The sequence below is a fragment of the Temnothorax americanus genome, unplaced genomic scaffold (genome assembly GCF_048541705.1).
Source record: "Temnothorax americanus isolate GAGA-0224 unplaced genomic scaffold, ASM4854170v1 Scaffold173, whole genome shotgun sequence".
Classification (NCBI taxonomy): domain Eukaryota; kingdom Metazoa; phylum Arthropoda; class Insecta; order Hymenoptera; family Formicidae; genus Temnothorax; species Temnothorax americanus.
In genome coordinates, this window is record NW_027509311.1 from 1 (window position 1) to 18,217 (window position 18,217).

The 18,217-nt window shown below is 42.0% G+C and overlaps 1 protein-coding gene across 1 annotated transcript; it reads right to left on the reverse strand.

The window, feature by feature from the left end:
- Positions 1–7,126: 7,126 nt before the first annotated feature.
- On the reverse strand, positions 7,127–9,794 carry LOC143896012 (uncharacterized). Its single transcript, XM_077403567.1, has 3 exons — positions 7,900–9,794; positions 7,339–7,649; positions 7,127–7,265 (listed from the first exon to the last, which is right to left on the reverse strand). The coding sequence occupies exons 1-3, from the start codon at positions 8,498–8,500 to the stop codon at positions 7,182–7,184; spliced, it is 996 nt and encodes a 331-aa protein (XP_077259693.1). The 5' UTR covers positions 8,501–9,794; the 3' UTR covers positions 7,127–7,181.
- Between the last annotated feature and the right edge of the window lie 8,423 nt (positions 9,795–18,217).

Below are 18,217 nucleotides of genomic sequence, written 5' to 3' on the forward strand. Positions count from 1 at the left end.
AATAGTAAATTTCAAAAGTATTATTATGTGTCCTGGAAACCACCTGTTTATAGAGTCAAATAATGCAATGAAAGGGCATAATTCAGGACATCGTTGTATTTTGACCATTGACAAATATTAAACGTTATATCTTCATCAGTATTACTAGTTTTTATTTCTTAAATGTATTTCCATTAATAGGAAGCAGTTTTGTACAATTGTAGTGTGACAAATAAAAAATAAAGAGAAGGACCTGAAAACTGCCCGCCCATGTATAATTAAATTGGCTAAAGAAAACAGGGCATATAAAAGAAAAAAACGGGACTATCTGGTATATATTAATGTCCTGCATAATATACGATGATAAAATCAGGTTGTATATAAATGTCCTGATAACTGCCCCTGGACATACATATATATATATGTATATATACATAATATATATTTATTTTTCCAACTTATTTAACTGCGCGCCGATTTTTTATCGGACTTGAAACACAGTTATTGTTGGAATTAAAATCTCCCGAGAAAAAATATTCATATCTGACAATATATAAACATATATAAACATATATGATATATATATGATCATATATAAATGAGATATAAACAGATACAAGTTTTACATGCCCATATATAAAGCATATATAATCATATATGGTTATCTATCGCCATATATGATCAGATCGTACATTATACATGACACAAGATCTGATCATATAAGTTCATATATGGTCAGACATATTATTATGTGTAGCAGATATGACACTATACATAATCGTATCTGGCCTCACATGGTCGTATATAAAGAATGTTCGGCTATGTATTATCAGATATAATTATATGTGGCCATACATAACTGTATCGACATTGTATATGATCATATATGACAAGACACGATGCTGTATATGATTGTATATATTCATATACGGCCGGAAATGATATGAAACATGATGAGATCTGTCTATATATGACGAGATTGGGATATAATGATATAAAATGTCCGGGAAAAATATTCTTATCTGACGGTATATGAACATATATAAATGAAATATGAACAGATATAAATTTTACATGCCCATGTATAGAGCATATATAATCATATATGGTTATCTATCGCCTTATATGATCACATCGTACATTATACATGACACAAGATCTGATCATATATGGCGATAGATAACCATATATGATTATATATGCTCTATACATGGGCATGTAAAACTTATATCTGTTCATATCTCATTTATATATGTTGATATACTGTCAGATATGAATATTTTTCCCGGACTTTTATATCCGCGAATAAAATGTCCGGGAAAAATATTCATATCTGACAGTATATCAACATATATAAATGGAGATATGAACAGATATAAGTTTTACATACCCATATATAGAGCATATATAATCATATATGGAACTATATAGTCATATAAAATTATATATGATTAGATCAGATGTCGCATCTCAAAAGTATTCGATAGATGGCATTCGATGGGACCTGTTTCTCGTATTTAAAATTTGACAAACAGTGTTATAAGAACGGTATCAAAAGACACGACACTAACTGTTTCGCACTATGGAGCGGCACAATTTTTGTATTAGTTGTATCGTGGAGTCTACCTTTATAATAAAGTGGCACACTTTTAAAAAATAATTTTTGAAAATATATAACAATTTTTTGAAACTTACTCAAAAATATATGTCCATACCTGATAAATATATAGTTCGTACCTGATCATACCTGATCAGATATTAACATATACAATAATACCAGATCATATATCCTCAGATCTGGCCAATTTCCATATCTGACCATATATGGCCATTCATATATAATCATATATGATCAGATATGAATATTTTTTCCCGGGCTTTCCCTCCCCGGAATTCCGACTCGATTTAATTATCTAAAAACGTAAAGAATTTAAATTCTTGGCAAAAATGTTACCACAAAAAAGGTTTCAAAATCATTTTAAAATATTCCTAAAATTATTTTAAAATATTTCTTGCAATATTTTATAGAAATATTCAGAAATATTTTTTGAAAATATTTTGTACTGTATGGGATGTTAAGGGTATGAGCCTGGCATGTTAATAAACACGTCGCTCAAATAAGTACAGTACTGAATTCCGTCAACAAATAACAGGAACAACTGATAAACAGGATTTTGGCCACAGCGAATACGATTCGTGCTACTCCAGGGATCTTTAAGAGAAATACGATTAATGATTCACCGTTCCAAGCTTTGTTTACAGGTCATTGGGGGTCATTGGCGGTCATTGGCGGTCATTTTGAACAACTTCTGTAACTGTGAGCGGGTAGGCAACCGCTACCCAGCAAGGTGATGTGTTGTGTGCAGCGCAGTCCTCCTGACTTTCGCGTCGCCTACCGAGATAACGATGCGACGTCGACCCTACGTTGTTTAACAAAAATATTTGTTGTGCCTTCCTCTACCCCCTTGAAATTTTGGCACAAATTTTTTAATCACTATGTATGACCAGATCTGCGTAGACATGAGAAATCATATCTGAGCATATATATCTGACCAGATAAAAATTTGAACTGCTGAGATATAATTTGATCTGGTTAGATCTAATTCTTTTTTCCCGGATATTTTTATCTCAGTGTATGTTATATATATTCTGCATTAAAAAAGAGAGAATTAGTGATAAAAAAAATTATTATCTATTAATGAGTGAGCAATCATCTAAATTAAAAAATACCTTAAGATCTACTGTAAAAGTAGGACGAGGCACCACAGTTTTGAAAAAATTGCAACATGTGAGTATATTAAAAAAAAATGCGCAGATTAGAAACTTGCACATTGCTTCCTCGTTATTACAGATCGCTACCATTTCTCCTATTTTATTTTGCTCACAAAGCTCCTCTTATGAAGAAGCTTGTATTTTATTTCATGCATAATTATTAGTATTTATTAGTTTGGCTTCCTCATAAAAGATGCTTTATGAGCAAAATAAAATAGAAACAATATGGTAGCGATCTGTAATGATGAGCAAGCACTGTGCAAGTTTCTAATTTGCACACATTTTTAATTTTAAATTTAAGGTGATGCTGGAGTCGTCTGTATAACCGACAAAATTACCATTTTCTATGTTATCGACCTATATCTGCCCTTGTATAGACAAGGATAGCACCTACATTGCACGCACACATATATGCACGAATCGTCATATACACTATATTCTTATATTAGACTTCTAATCTCGATTTGGAGGGTTTATTGCGTCGCCAGCATCACCTTAAGGGAATCCTATAGTAGCAGTAATTACCGACATTTCTTTATTAAAAAAATCTTTTAATTGGTTTTGCAGAATTGCAAAACTCTTTTACAGAATTAGAGTACGCACAAAAATCTAGGGCAGAGCACAGAATTTCATATCAAAGACAAAAATTAAAAATTTGAGCACATACAGCTGTCACCTGACGACAATATTTACTTAAACAAAAATACTGCAGTACAAATACAAAATAATACTCAATTTTACTAGGGACAACATGTAAGAACTATATCGTGTAAATAGAACTAAGATTCAAAGCCTAGAAAAAAAGATTTTCTCTAATAAAGTTTTATTATTTAGAGGCACATGCAGGTTGATAGGATTAGCAGCATTGCGTACAGCGAGAGATGGCGCAGCAATCGGACAAGGACAGATATATCGTATAGACATCTCGTTAGACAAGGACAAATATAATAGGCCGGTAACATAGAAAACGAATTAAAACGGAATTAGAAATGTTGACATAATCGACATCGTTGGAGTTCGGCCTTTGCTATAGAATCTCCTTAACTTTTTTATGAATTGATAGACGGTCAGCTTAGTAGCACAAGTGGGATTTTACAATCGACGCAATGTTAAATCAATGTTGACTTTGGGAGTTCAGGCTACATGGTCTATATATATGGACTTTGCATATGGACTTTTGATAGCGTATAAAGCTACCAAATCTTAAAGAATTATATATGAATAACGAAAAAATTACGCTCAATGAAGCAAACAGCAAAAACAATTAAAAAAGGCCAAATTTTGAGCAATAATAGGTGTTGAAATTTATATATTCAAATTACAAATTACAAACAAATTGGTTTACGTTTCGGCCATACTTGGCCTTCCCCAGAACCGCAATTTGATATAAATAACGTCGAATTACAAATAAAGGACTCGGATACGATCCGGCGCTACGATTTATTGTCGAATGTTAGTCAAATTTAACGCTAAATCGGTGGTCCATTACGTTGCAATGCTTATGTGCGTCCATGAGGTTGGTGCGAACGAAAGCCATTGTCGCCAGACTCTCTTAGTGGCAACTGAATCAAATTTTGAAAATCCGTAGGAACACGCGAATTTAATAATTGAGTTTGACTCGTAAAAGTGGACTTACATAAGCGGTCGGTACCACAGGAACGCAAGAGAATTCTTTCCATCGTCAATTAAGAGCGAGTGTTTGTAGTTAAAGATTGCAGACGACCGAGAAAACATTCCCATCGCAAGGGCAGAGCAACGGAACGCAATTATATATGAAATAGGGGTCGAACAGACTGAAGAATATAATAATAGAATTATAAATAATAGAACTATAAATAGTCCGATATCTCAAAATTGGCGGAAGTTAGAGCCACCACGAACATTTCTGAAAAAATTCAAAATTGTATAAAGATATCAGTAACCCCTTTATTATTAGCAATTTTTCTAATTTTTTTATATTTTTTAGTTTTTTCTATGTCTATTTCATATATAATTCTTTAAGATTTGGTTGATTGGTTCTTGAGTTATAGATAAATCCGTACATGCACGCACGCACATACGGACATTTTAAATGCGATTTTTCGACTTTTTAGAACATTCTAAACACATTGGCATCGAAAACTAAAAAAAAAATTTTTTCGGTCTTTTCTACTCCTATTTCATATATAATTGTTTAAGTTTTGATTGATTAGACTTAGTTTTATACGCAATTAAAAATCCATGTGCGAGATTTATGAAAACAAAGCTTCCTCTATGAGAAAGCAAAAAAGCGGGATTAAATATAATAAAAAGACATGATAAAGAAAATAAAATATTAACTAATGGGGTTACTAATTTATCATATTCACTTGATGCAAACCTTCTGATATCATTGTTTTGTAGTAAAAAATACAAATTAGAATTAACAGACCAATTTAGATCAAAATTCTTTTAGTAAAGATTTTGTACGAAGCGCGCATTTGACGTATTTTTAACCCTTTTTTCTTTAATAAATTTTATACAGATTCGAAGTACTCTGGGAATATTTGAACGTCTTTGACAGCTCATAAATCGATACAAAGCTTGTGTTGCTACGGAAGAAATAAGTCATTTCCATCAATTTTTTAAATAAAGTTCTTGCACACTTTCGTACATAAAAAATATTTATAATTCGGGAAAGTAGCGTTTTCTAGCCCAAATTCATACTTTTTTCTTTCTTATTATAAGTAGAGAATACGCTCTTGAAGTTTGGTTTCCTATATTTATGAAACATTCTGTATAAATGCCTATTACTTACAAACGTAAATTTGCAAAAAAAAATAAAAAATTGACAGCTAAAACATACAAACATTTAAAAGGAATTTTGCTCTATTAAATTAGTTATATTTAAGTGGCCCTTCTAGAACAGTTGAATGACAGATGAGATTATTTACTTTGTCTTACCCCAAAAGCATAATTCATAACAAATTTGTACAAGAAAGCCAAGTAATTAATCACTAACTTTATTTTACCACAATGGAATTTTAAAAAAACAATTACCCCATTTTTTCAAATTTAGCAAAAATTCGAAAAATTCTTCATTTCTTATACGTGACCCTGCATTAGCGTATTTGTTGATAGTTATAGCAAAATTTTGGGGAAGACAGAGATCGTAGCATTAGCATTCTCCATAATTCTCTTTGCTATATAATTCCAACAGATTTTTTATTTTTAAGACAAAAATTATAATGGACAGATTGAAACTGATTTTGAAAATGTTAGTCATCTATAAAATTGTAATAGATAAGATAAACGCATTCTCAATTTTATTTTGCTTCCTCATAGAGGAAGCTTTGTTTTCGTGAAATCGTTTACGGATTTTTGTTTGCGTATAAAGTTGGATCTAGTCATCCAAATTTAAATTAATTATATATGAAATAGGGGTAGAAGAAACCAAAGAAGAGATCGGTTTTGGAGTTTTTTATGCCAATATGTTCATATTGTTGTAAAAGGTCAAAATATCGCATTAAAAAAAATGTCCGTATGTATGTATGTGTGTATGTACACATTTGATGTCCGTGGTTGCTCTAACTTTCGCAAATATTGAGATATCGGGCTGTTTTTTTTTAATCGATAGAGTATCATTTAAGGAAGGTTGGTATTGAATTTAGTGATGATCGGTAAAGGGGTTCTTTTTAAAAAAAATTTTGAATTTTTTTAGAAATGTCCGTGGTTGCTCTAACTTCCGCAAATTTGGAGATATCGATTTATTTCTAATTTTATTATATTTTTCAGTCTTTTCTACCCCTATTTCATATATTTAAAACTTAAATTTGGTTAATTAGTTCCAGAGTTATAGACATTTTAGTTGCAATAAAGTTTATCACAATAAAAACAAGTGTGCAAGTAGAAACTTGCACATTGCTTCCTCATAGTTTTGAAGTGTGTAAGTAGAAATTTGCACGTTGTTTTCTCATAATTTTTAGGTGTGCAAGTAGAAACCTGCACATTGCTTCCTTATAATTTTTAAGTGTCCAAGTAGAAACCTCCATATTGCTTCCTTATAGTTTTTAAGTGTGCAAGTAGAAGCCTTCGCTCACAAAGCTTCCTCTATGAGGAAGCCAAAACAATAAAATACTAATAATTATACATCGAATAAAATACAGGCTTCGTTATAGAGGAGCTTAGTGAGCGAAGGCTTCTACTTGCACACTTAAAAACTATAAGGAAGCAATATGGAGGTTTCTACTTGGATACTTAAAAACTATAAGGAAGCAATGTGCAGGTTTCTACTTGCACACCTAAAAACTATGAGAAAACAATGTGCAAATTTCTACTTACACACTTCAAAACTATGAGGAAGCAATGTGCAAGTTTCTACTTGCACACTTGTTTTTTTATAAAGCGATCATTGTAAAGCATCATATGAATCAAGAAAGGAACTATTTATAGAGTTATAAAATAAAATTATTTCAAATTTTACTCACAGTTAAGAATTCATTGGGTTTACATGTAGAAGCCTCTGTCGAGAATAGTGTACCCGCCAACGCGTTTGCCTAAAACAATTTTATGCGGCATTGAAAAAGTTATTGTCAATTTTGCTCATCAGCATGTAGTACATATTAATACCTGATTGCATGTCAAATGACAGATACGGCTTATAGCGATAACTTGAAATGATAAATACAAAATCATCATACATCGACTGCAAACCAGCAGCACGTTATTATATTGAGTATTTCCATAAAGATTGGCAAAGACAAAAGTTGTAATGTCTATTAACATACAAGCGATCCAACAGAGCAACTGCGGGTTATAATAAGAAGTGAGATGATTTGTTGCATCGCTGAGATAGCAATGTAGTTGCTGAAGATTCATGATTGTAAGATTGTGATCGTCAGATACTCTAAATATATCAATATCGACGCCACTAGTTATTCCTGTGCAAAATTTTAATATTGTTAAGATTATTTATACACATAAATATGTATTATAAAACAGAATGTATACATAGAAAATCTCTTATTTTTAAATATTAATTTAGATATTTTAGAAAATATTTTAAAAGATGTGTCAACTTTACAAGTTGTTAATATTAGTATTGGAGAAATATATATGATTGATTAATATTATTAAATTAATTTGATTAGGTCTATTCAATTTGAAATTAATCAATTGATAATACAATACCAATCAATCCATGACATAGTTTGTTGAGAAGACGAAATCTGTGACGCAATGCATCGTATAAAAAACAAAATTTCGCAATTTCCATGGAGAACGTCATTCGTGTTATGTATTGTATCACAAACGTATAGTAGGTTATTTCGCTTGTAGCGCTTATTTTTTTAATAATAAGCATCGCTACTGCGGCAAATAAGACCCAAGCACCGAATATCAATAATATAATCAGCCACTGTATATAATAGTTCTGTCGTTTGTTATCAGTACACCAACGACGATATTGCATTAAATCGTCGAATTTACGAGTTTTAGCTACAGTACGTTCGAATTCTGTATGACGCAGGTACGACAGTAATGTCGACAAGATCATATACAAGGTCCGAGTGTATCGATTAATTTGTTGTAGAACACATCCCACATTAATAGTCGCGCAAAGCGTGGCGAAACCAAATGCGTAATATGCTGCGGCGCAATACACACCGCACGCGACTACCGAGTATATCACCAGTGTACGAAAATTTGTGAATACTGATATTTCGTCGATCGTATGTGGGTGACAACCAAAAAGACGCGATATGTATAGCAAGCATCGACAATTTTCCAACATGGTTTCACAAGAACTGACTTTACTATGCTTTGATCATTATAATACTCTCTGACATTGTTAGCATATTGCTACGTTTCACTCATACTAAAGATAAAGTGCAGATAAATATCATTATTAATTCATACAGAGTTGACATAGAAATAACAGTAACTTCTATCGCGTATAGATCTCAAAGATGATGATAAAATCATAAGAAATTTCTGGCAATTTTTTCTACAAGGATTTTTTAAATCCCAGCGGATCGAAAAAAAGAAATAATCGAGAAAATTAGGTCATAGATTTACTATTTGTTGAGTTACAATTCACTGGCTGTTCTAAAATGTTTTTTTATATATGCATACTAGCATTAATATTTTGTAATCATCATATAGTGATATATATCAATTCTCGAAAAAACCTAAGTAACAAGTACTACATAATATTTTTGTACAAAAAAAGTCGTATCTATATTTAAAAAAAAGTGTGAAATCTTTTAATATTGCGCCAATTACAAAGAGAATATATAAATAGAAAAAACCTAAGATAATAGTATCTTTAATTTTTAAATAATTAATAAAACCCAAATGGTGCGTAATATCTTTGTACCTTGAATAAACCCAAGTGTGTTTAAGTAGTATCTTTATAAAAAAAATTTGTGAAATCTTTTAATACTGCGCCAATTACAAAGAGAGAATATATATATTGCTTTAAAAAATAATTGCAGCGTAATACTTTTAAAAGATAAAACAAAATTGTGTTACCTAACTGAACCCAAGTGGTACGTATCTTTGTATTAATATGCTTGTATTAATATTAACATGTAGATGACAAACAATAATAAGATGGAAACACGTTACCATATAATCATTGCCAGTATAGTCAATTAAATTCTTAATTGTGTTAATTATTGACTGGCGAAGTAAATGTTACTTATTCGGTTTGAATATACACCTTTGACTGAAACTCGGCGTTTCCATCTTATTATTGTTTGTCATCTTAATACATGTTATTGCGATAAATATTACCACATGCTTCAGTGATCGAATTGGTATGACACCCGTCACGGAATGAGGGAGGTTCCAGGTTTAAACCCAGGCTGAGGTAATGTTTCTTGCAATAAATTTAATTATTTAATTAAGATATATATATATTTATATATTAAGATATATATATATATATATATATATATATATATATATATATATTAAGATATATATAATTAAGATATATATATATAATTTAAAGCTAAATATATATGTATAATGTGTTGTGCCGGTGCCTTGATTTGGAACTCAGGGCCGGCATTGGGTTCCTATGATCCACCGAATCAGGAAAAGGACACTTGCGAAGTTGTAATAGCAGTCGAGGTTTAATAAACTGATTGATTTCTTTATTCACTTGTTACTGATTCACAATAATTATTTATTCACAGTTATTTAGTCACCCTGACTTGCGGGTTACAATCGATTAACGTGACGTTTGACTCGCGGTACGCGCTCGGTTTCAGACTACCCGCCGCTCGTTGGAAAGGCGGGGTTCTTATCGTGCTCGGAATTGCTGACTTAAGTCAGAGGCCTAGCGAGCTGGTGATGTCCGGAATGCCCATATATGGTCATTACCGAAACTCGTGCTGGCCTTCGCGTCAGCGGTCCTCGTCGCTAGGGTCAGGTTTCTTGCAGGAGACAACTCGGAGTTGCCAAGTGCGATAACTTACGTCTATTTGCGTTGTGCGCTCACAGCATCCCTTTCCCCGCGGAAAAAAAAAACTGAGGTATACGAAATTTTTCGTTATTCATTTATTTGTGTTTTTCTTTTTCTTGAGGGGTTACAATTGATCTAATCTTATATGCTAATATGTATGCTGTGGTTTCCCCTTTTGAATTCTTAATGATTCCTTTTTTTCTTTATTATATAAATGATTACAAGTATAATGCTAACTATGGCTACAATTATGGTCGCGGAACCTACAGGATATACAATATTCTTTGTGACGTGACAAAAGTCGCGTCCCTTACCCCAGATGGGAGCTCGGCCGAGGGAGGCGTCAGGGATGGTGCCTCCGCCCGAGGCGGGCGGAGGGCGAGCCTTTAGGTTAGGATTAAGACCTTTTGCGAGCGTTACAGGTCGAGGGAGTGCGGAGCAGATGGCCAGGGTCACGACGAGTGTAACGGCTTATGCCGCGTCGAGGGACTTACGGCTGGACAACCAGAGGCTTCCGAGGGCGTACGATCGGCGGGCGGGTCACGCTGGGGCCCACAGCCGGCAGATCTGATGACCTGTCAAGGCGTCACGGATGGCACGAGCGCACTGCAGCCCGGATACGGGGGACGCCCCGACGAAGGTCTCCGTTAAGGAACGGGGCCACCACCGCTGAGTACCGCTCCCGGTCGACGAGCCATGGCCCGTCCAGCCTGGCCGTCGAGGAACCGGGCGACGAGACGCGGCCTGGACAGCCGGTCTCAAATAGGCGGACTTCAAAACTACCGCCGGCGGATGGGCGCAGTGACGAGGGGCGCTCGCGAAGGGCGCGACGATCGCCTAGAGGGATCGCTGGCAGGCCAGGGCGCAGCACCGATCAGGCTAGGGAAACCGGCGCGCGCGGGCGCGCGCGGGCCCTGCGTGGTCCCGCCGGATCGAGGAAACGCCACTGTCGAGCGAGCCGCCATCCCGGCAACATCCAGCCCTAAGAGCGAGTGACGAGCCGCCGGAACGAGACGAATTTGTAAGGCCACTGCTCAGCCTTCCTCGAAGTAAGATCGCGAGAATACCTAGGCCCTCCCGGGAGTCGCGTTGTGCCGCGGTAAAGTATGAAATCGGCTGTAATTAAAGAATATCGAGTGCCATACCGCGGGAGGGCCCGGGCGACGAAGTGATCGCGAGTGCCCGCCTCGGGGATGAAACGTACGGCCGCCGACAGTCAGCGTACATGTAATTTCGTTGTGATATTGTTTCGTGTACTTCGTTGCGTATGATTTCGTTGTGAGTAATTTCGTTCGCGTAATGTCGTTGCGGGTGATTTCGTCGCGTGGAACTTCATGAACGCCGTTGGCTTAACCGTGCCGTAGTTTTGAGAAGTGGCTCTCGCGCGTGAGAGAGCCTCGTAGTTATCGTTGCCGGTTAAGTTCATGCCATTTGTAAGTAGCTATACGTGCGTTTCATCGGGATTAATGGCCCACGGTTGTGTCGAGTTAACGGGTGGGGCCATTCGTGCGTTCCGAGGGGAGAGAAGATCCCCAGCGTTGTCGCGGTAGACCGTAGGGAAATTGCGTAATTGTTTACGGAGATTGCGTTGGTTATTTGTTAGCATCTCGCGTTTGACCGTCCGGGTGGAATTCGCTGCAACTTATGTCGGGGAATACTCTTGTGCGAATTCGATCGGGATTGCCGTGCAGCTCAGCGACGGAATGAGTATCGCGCTCGTGGGGTGACACGTGGCGTGTACTCGAATTCTGCTTGTTCGCCGTGGAACTCGCTATCGTCCACTTGTTATCTGCCTTAACCGAAATATAATTTAATGTTTTATGTATTTGAGTGTGATGATTGCGCTACGCTCCCTCTCCTATTCCATCCGCGGTTGATCAAAGAAGCCCACGCCTGAGAAATACTGCGATCTCGTGAATCGTGGTGCGAGGAATCGCACCTGGCGCCCAACATAACATCTCTAAAATACTCAGTCGAGCTACCATCGGGGTTTCGGAGAGCAGTATCGCGAATATTGATAGAGATTATAGTGAAGAAAGCGACGGCGCGCTCCTCCACGGCCGGCGAGACCGTGAGGACATCGTCGTCGTCGTCGTAAATTTTGGCGCCCAACGTGGGGCCTCTCGCCCGAAAATTACCAATTAACGAAAATCGGGAGAGAGAGCGTGCGCAAGTGAATTTGTTTTGTGCAATCATTATATTTATGTGTTTCCCTATGATTTATGTGATTCTCTTGTGTTAGTTATATGTTCGATCGGGTTTTCGAATTATTATTTCGTGGCCCTGGAATTTTGGTGCCATGAATGCGGTGTGTAGTGCCGAGTGAAGGCCGCTTCGCTCGACTTTGTTTTGGTTCGCGCACGGCCGGTATTTGGGAACTTGAGTTTTTCAGTCGAATTCCTGCCTGTTTACGATTTCGGGGACCGTGTTGATTCGATTTCGGTTAAGTTTCGCGAAAGTAAATACCGTTCGATAATATTGCGACTGGCATACCTCTTCGTCCAAATAATAAGCTAGGAGAATAATAACGTACTTGGTAATTCCGCGTATTGGGAAAGGGAAAAAGGCCTTGCTGGTGTCTTCGGTTTCGCGTTCGGTGGACGTCATAAGGGGAGGCGAATAGGACTCCTATGCGGGAGGACGACTTGCTGGAATCGCCTCTTCGGTGGATCAACCGCCTAACGAAAGGACAAGCGGTGCGACATTTAGAAGATCGGGGGTTGGACACGGCCGGAATTTTGCCAACTTTACGCGCGCGTTTAGCTAGATTTGAGGAAAAGTCGATTCGGAAAAAAATGAACGACCAACCGACTCCACCCCCACCCCCGCCGACCATCGAAATACAATCCGCTAGTCCTCAGGGGGACCAGGGGGCGACCCCGAGGGACAAGGCGACGGGAAGGGAGGACCCCTTCGTGAGTCTGGGGGCGTACAATTTTCCGCCTGACCCCCACAAAACATGGGGGGAAACTTATCAGCGGGCACCCCCGCCGCGAATAGAGTACCCGCCGCGCCATGATAGAGGAAATACGCGCGGATCCGCGGCCGAGGCTTATAATATAATGAGAAAGTAAAACCTCCACTTCTCCGGACAACGCGGTAGCGACGCGGAAGCATTTTTGTTACGGATTAGAGAAGCCCGCTCCATTATTCACGTAGATGACGCCGAACTATTTAAGTGCTTGCCCCTGTTCCTTTCGGGTACCGCGCTATATTGGGTAAGATTGGAAAGCGAAAATTGGCGGGATTGGCGGGATTTCGAACACGCGTGGCGAAGTCGATTTGGCGACCCGGACTATTTAACGACCCTTCGGGAAGAGATACAGCGACGAACGCAGGGAGAACACGAGCCGGCGGTCGAATATTTGACCTGCTTACGGTCTTTGTTCACGCGAATGAGCCCTCCGTGGTCCCTCCCGGAGCAGCTCACATTAGCCCACCGGAACTTATTGCCGCGGCTACAGTTCGCGATTCGACGGTGGGAGTTTAGCGATTTTCACACGTTGGAGGATTTGGCTACGCGGACGGAACGAACCCTCCTCGCGGACAAAATGTATAGACCCCCCTTGTTACCGGAACAGTCACTTTTTCCGGACTTAGCGTACCACGCGCCGAAAGGGAAACCGCGATCCCCGAATACCGTTGCCGCGGGGGAGGCCGTGGCTCAGGGAGACCCAAGTAGAGGGAAGGCCTGGAGCGCCGCAGCGTCCACCGACGCCACCATACCGAGATCGGTTCCCGATGATTCCAACTTAAAATGTTGGAACTGCGATCAGACGGGCCATCGGGCTAGGACCTGCAGGGCGGCTCGACGGCAACATTGCTACCGGTGCGGGAACCCGGGGTTTACGACGCGGACATGCCCTAGGTGTTCGGGAAACGCGAAAGGGGGTCAGTAGGACGGGTCCCTACGCCCCCAATTATCGAGAACGAGGCCCGGACCGCGAATACCCCGGAAGAAAAACTCTCGTACGTGACGCTCGATCCCGACGAATTCCCCCCGCTGAAGTATATTACGATCCGGATAGGCGGCCGGCCCCTGTTAGCGTTGGTGGACTCGGGCTCGAACATGACGCTCCTCGGTCGCGAGGGGATGCAAATAGTAAAAAGTTTAGGCGTCCCAACCACGCGAGAGGGGGGCGCAACAATCCGAATGGCAAACGGACAAATAGCCCCGATTCAAAAAGAAGCCTCGCTTTCTATCCATCTAAAGGACCAAAGTCGGAAGATCTCGGTAGGCATATTGCCGGATTTGGCCGTGCCGTGTATCGTGAGGATGGACTTCTTGACAAAGTTCGGTATCGCGCTAGACTTCGGAAAAGGGGAGTGGCATTTTGCGGATAGGCCTCGTGTCCGCTACCAGTTTCAATTGAAAAAAACGGACCCCCGCGTTTGTGGGCTCGCGGAGCTAACTAAAGATCAGAAAAAACATCTGAAAAATTTTTTACGGAAAATAGTAGCACCATCGGGAGACCCCGGTCTGACCAACCTAACCGAACATAAAATAGAAGTAGGAGATCATCCGCCGCTAAAGCAACGCTGCTATTTAGTCTCGCCAAAGGTGCAAGAAGCAATCCGCGCAGAGGTAGATAAAATGTTAGCAGCCGGAATAATTGAGCCGTCAGTAAGTCAATGGTCGAACCCAATCGTGATGGTGAAAAAATCGAATGGCAAGTACCGGTTTTGCCTGGATTTCCGCGGAGTTAATAAGATATCTAAAAAGGACGCGTACCCGATACCACCAATGGACGGGATACTCAATAAGTTACGTTCGGCAAAATATATTTCTACAATCGACCTTAGCCAGGCTTACTTTCAGATTCCGCTGAATAAAGATAGCCGAGAGATTACCGCGTTTAGCGTCCCGGGAAAAGGCTTATATCATTTCGTCCGAATGCCATACGGATTAACGGGTGCCCCCGCGACGTTCCAGCGACTATTGGATAGTTTAATAGGCCCGGAAATGGAGCCTTTCGTTTTCGCGTACCTAGACGATATAATTATCGCGACGGAAACTTTCGAGGAACACCTCGAATGGCTAAAACGAGTGCTAGAGAAAATTAAAGCTGCGGGATTATCGATTAATATGGATAAATGCGAGTTCTGTAGATCTCAGGTTAAGTATTTAGGCTTCGTGGTGGAGGCGGGAGGCGTATCGGTGGACCCAGAAAAGACGCGCCCCGTGCTAGAGTACCCGGCGCCTCGAACACTGAGACAATTGCGTAGACTTCTCGGGATGTCATCGTGGTATCGGAAGTTTATACCGGAGTTCGCGACGCTAAGTGAGCCCTTGACCCGCCTTTTGAAGAAAGGCAGGCGCTGGGAGTGGGGGGATGAACAAGTTCATGCATTTAATAGCATTAGGAGTAGCTTAATGGCGGCCCCCGTCCTGGCATGCCCAGATTTTAAAGAACCTTTCGTGTTACAAACCGACGCGAGCTCGGTTGGGTTGGGGGCGGTCTTGACTCAGAACCTAGGGGGGGAAGAACGCGTAATAGCCTATGCCAGTCGCGTGTTGTCGGACCCGGAAAAGCGGTACTCGGTGACTGAACAAGAGTGCCTGGCCGTGGTGTGGGCCATTCAGAAGTTTAGGCCGTATTTAGAGAGTTACAAGTTCACCGTAGTTACGGATCATAGTAGCTTGCGGTGGCTCCACAACTTGAAAAATCCCACGGGTCGTTTGGCCCGATGGGCGTTAGAATTATTAGAGTATGATTACACAGTGGAGTACCGCAAGGGAGCCCTACACCACGTGCCCGATGCCTTGTCGCGAATGTACGAAAGCGCGGAAGGTGGAAGAGTAAACGCCGCCATCGAGATCGAGGAGTGTGAGGGTACAAGTGACGAGTGGTATCGCAGGCGGTATAGGGAGGTAGCGACTGACCCGAAGCGGTTTGCTCACTGGAAAATAGTTGATCGGCAGCTATACTTTTTGCGACCGCGACCGGTGATTTCGGACATAGTTGAGGATTTGGACCGGTGGAAGCTGGTATTGCCGAGAGAATTACGCGCCGAGGCCCTTCGCGAATCCCACGACGCGCCGCAGGCCGGTCATTTGGGAGTCGAAAAGACATATCAGCGTCTCGCCGTGTCGTACTATTGGCCAAATATGTTTCGCGAGGTCACTCGGTACATTCGGACGTGCGACACATGTCAGAGGACGAAGTTCGAGCAAGCTAGTCCCGCGGGGTGGATGGGCCGCCGCGTCATAGAAGGGCCGTGGACTTCGATCGCCGCGGACATAGTGGGGCCCTTGCCTCGCAGCAAGGCCGGCTACCAGTACCTTCTGGTGATCCAAGATTTATTCACAAGATGGATCGAGTTGAAGCCTTTGCGAGCGGCTACCGGCCCGAAAATTAAAGAGGCGTTGGAGGATCTTATCGTGTCGCGGTGGGGTACGCCGAAGATCCTCCTCACGGATAATGGAACTGAGTTCGTGAATCGCGTGATGAAGGGTTTCGCTGAGGAGCATGGCATCACGCACGCCACGGTGCCGCCGTACCACCCGCAGGCCAATCCCGTGGAGAGGGTCAATAGGACCCTGAAAACAATGATCGTGTCGTTTATTGAGAGGGATCATCGGGAGTGGGATAAATACCTTCCACAGTTTCGTTTTGCTTATAATACGGCGGCGCATTCGTCGTTGGGAGCGTCACCGGCGTTCGTGAATTTGGGACGTGAGCTAGTGCCGCCGAACTTGTTGCGTGACCAGGGGGAGGACGTGACTCAGGTGGAGCCGCGGGACCCGGCGGAGTGGTCCCAGCGGATGATCGAATTAAGAGCCGTTCGAGAATGGGTGGCGGAGAATATGGACCAGGCGAACCAGAGGCAGGCCGCGCATTATAATCTGCGTAGGCGACCGCGAAGATTCCGAGTCGGGGACTTAGTATTAAGGCGGCAGCACGTGCTGTCGTCAGCCGCACAGAATATCGCGGGAAAACTGGCCTTAAAATTCCAGGGACCCTTACGAGTGAAACGGGTGATCTCTCCGGTGGTGTACGAGTTGACACAGCTGGACGGGTCAACCGTAGGGAAAGTGCATGTTAAGGATGTGAAACCGTACTACCCCCCTAACCCCGACCCGTAGGGCTTATGAACGGGGTGGGACGTAGTTGAGGAAATTCGGAAGGGAACAGGGTCGGGAAACAATGGTGCGGTGAATTGGTCGGTTAAATTTGGGGAAAGATTGGGAAGTAATTCGGAGATTTTCGTTCGGGTGATTTTCGTATACCATTGAGTAACGTTGGAAGGGAAGACGCATTGACTGATCGGGGTCGGACGGGGCAAAGCCGTCACCGACGGAGTGAGGTCTCATGAGGGAAATGAATGGGGTGTATCAGAAGGCTTGAGCGGTGGTCCCCGGCGGACCGGGGCGGACGTCCCCCTCGGCACTCGTCTGGGAGCGGGGAGTTGTGACGTGACAAAAGTCGCGTCCCTTACCCCAGATGGGAGCTCGGCCGAGGGAGGCGTCAGGGATGGTGCCTCCGCCCGAGGCGGGCGGAGGGCGAGCCTTTAGGTTAGGATTAAGACCTTTTGCGAGCGTTACAGGTCGAGGGAGTGCGGAGCAGATGGCCAGGGTCACGACGAGTGTAACGGCTTATGCCGCGTCGAGGGACTTACGGCTGGACAACCAGAGGCTTCCGAGGGCGTACGATCGGCGGGCGGGTCACGCTGGGGCCCACAGCCGGCAGATCTGATGACCTGTCAAGGCGTCACGGATGGCACGAGCGCACTGCAGCCCGGATACGGGGGACGCCCCGACGAAGGTCCCCGTTAAGGAACGGGGCCACCACCGCTGAGTACCGCTCCCGGTCGACGAGCCATGGCCCGTCCAGCCTGGCCGTCGAGGAACCGGGCGACGAGACGCGGCCTGGACAGCCGGTCTCAAATAGGCGGACTTCAAAACTACCGCCGGCGGATGGGCGCAGTGACGAGGGGCGCTCGCGAAGGGCGCGACGATCGCCTAGAGGGATCGCTGGCAGGCCAGGGCGCAGCACCGATCAGGCTAGGGAAACCGGCGCGCGCGGGCGCGCGCGG

Excerpts from the sequence above, each read along its gene's own strand:
- LOC143896012 (XM_077403567.1), bottom strand. The coding sequence starts at position 8,500 with ATGTTGGAAAATTGTCGATGCTTGCTATACATATCGCGTCTTTTTGGT. Across the intron at positions 7,650-7,899 it reads ACTATGTCATGGATTGATTG|GAATAACTAGTGGCGTCGAT; the intron begins GTATTGTATTAT and ends AATTTTGCACAG. Across the intron at positions 7,266-7,338 it reads GTCATTTGACATGCAATCAG|GCAAACGCGTTGGCGGGTAC; the intron begins GTATTAATATGT and ends AAATTGTTTTAG.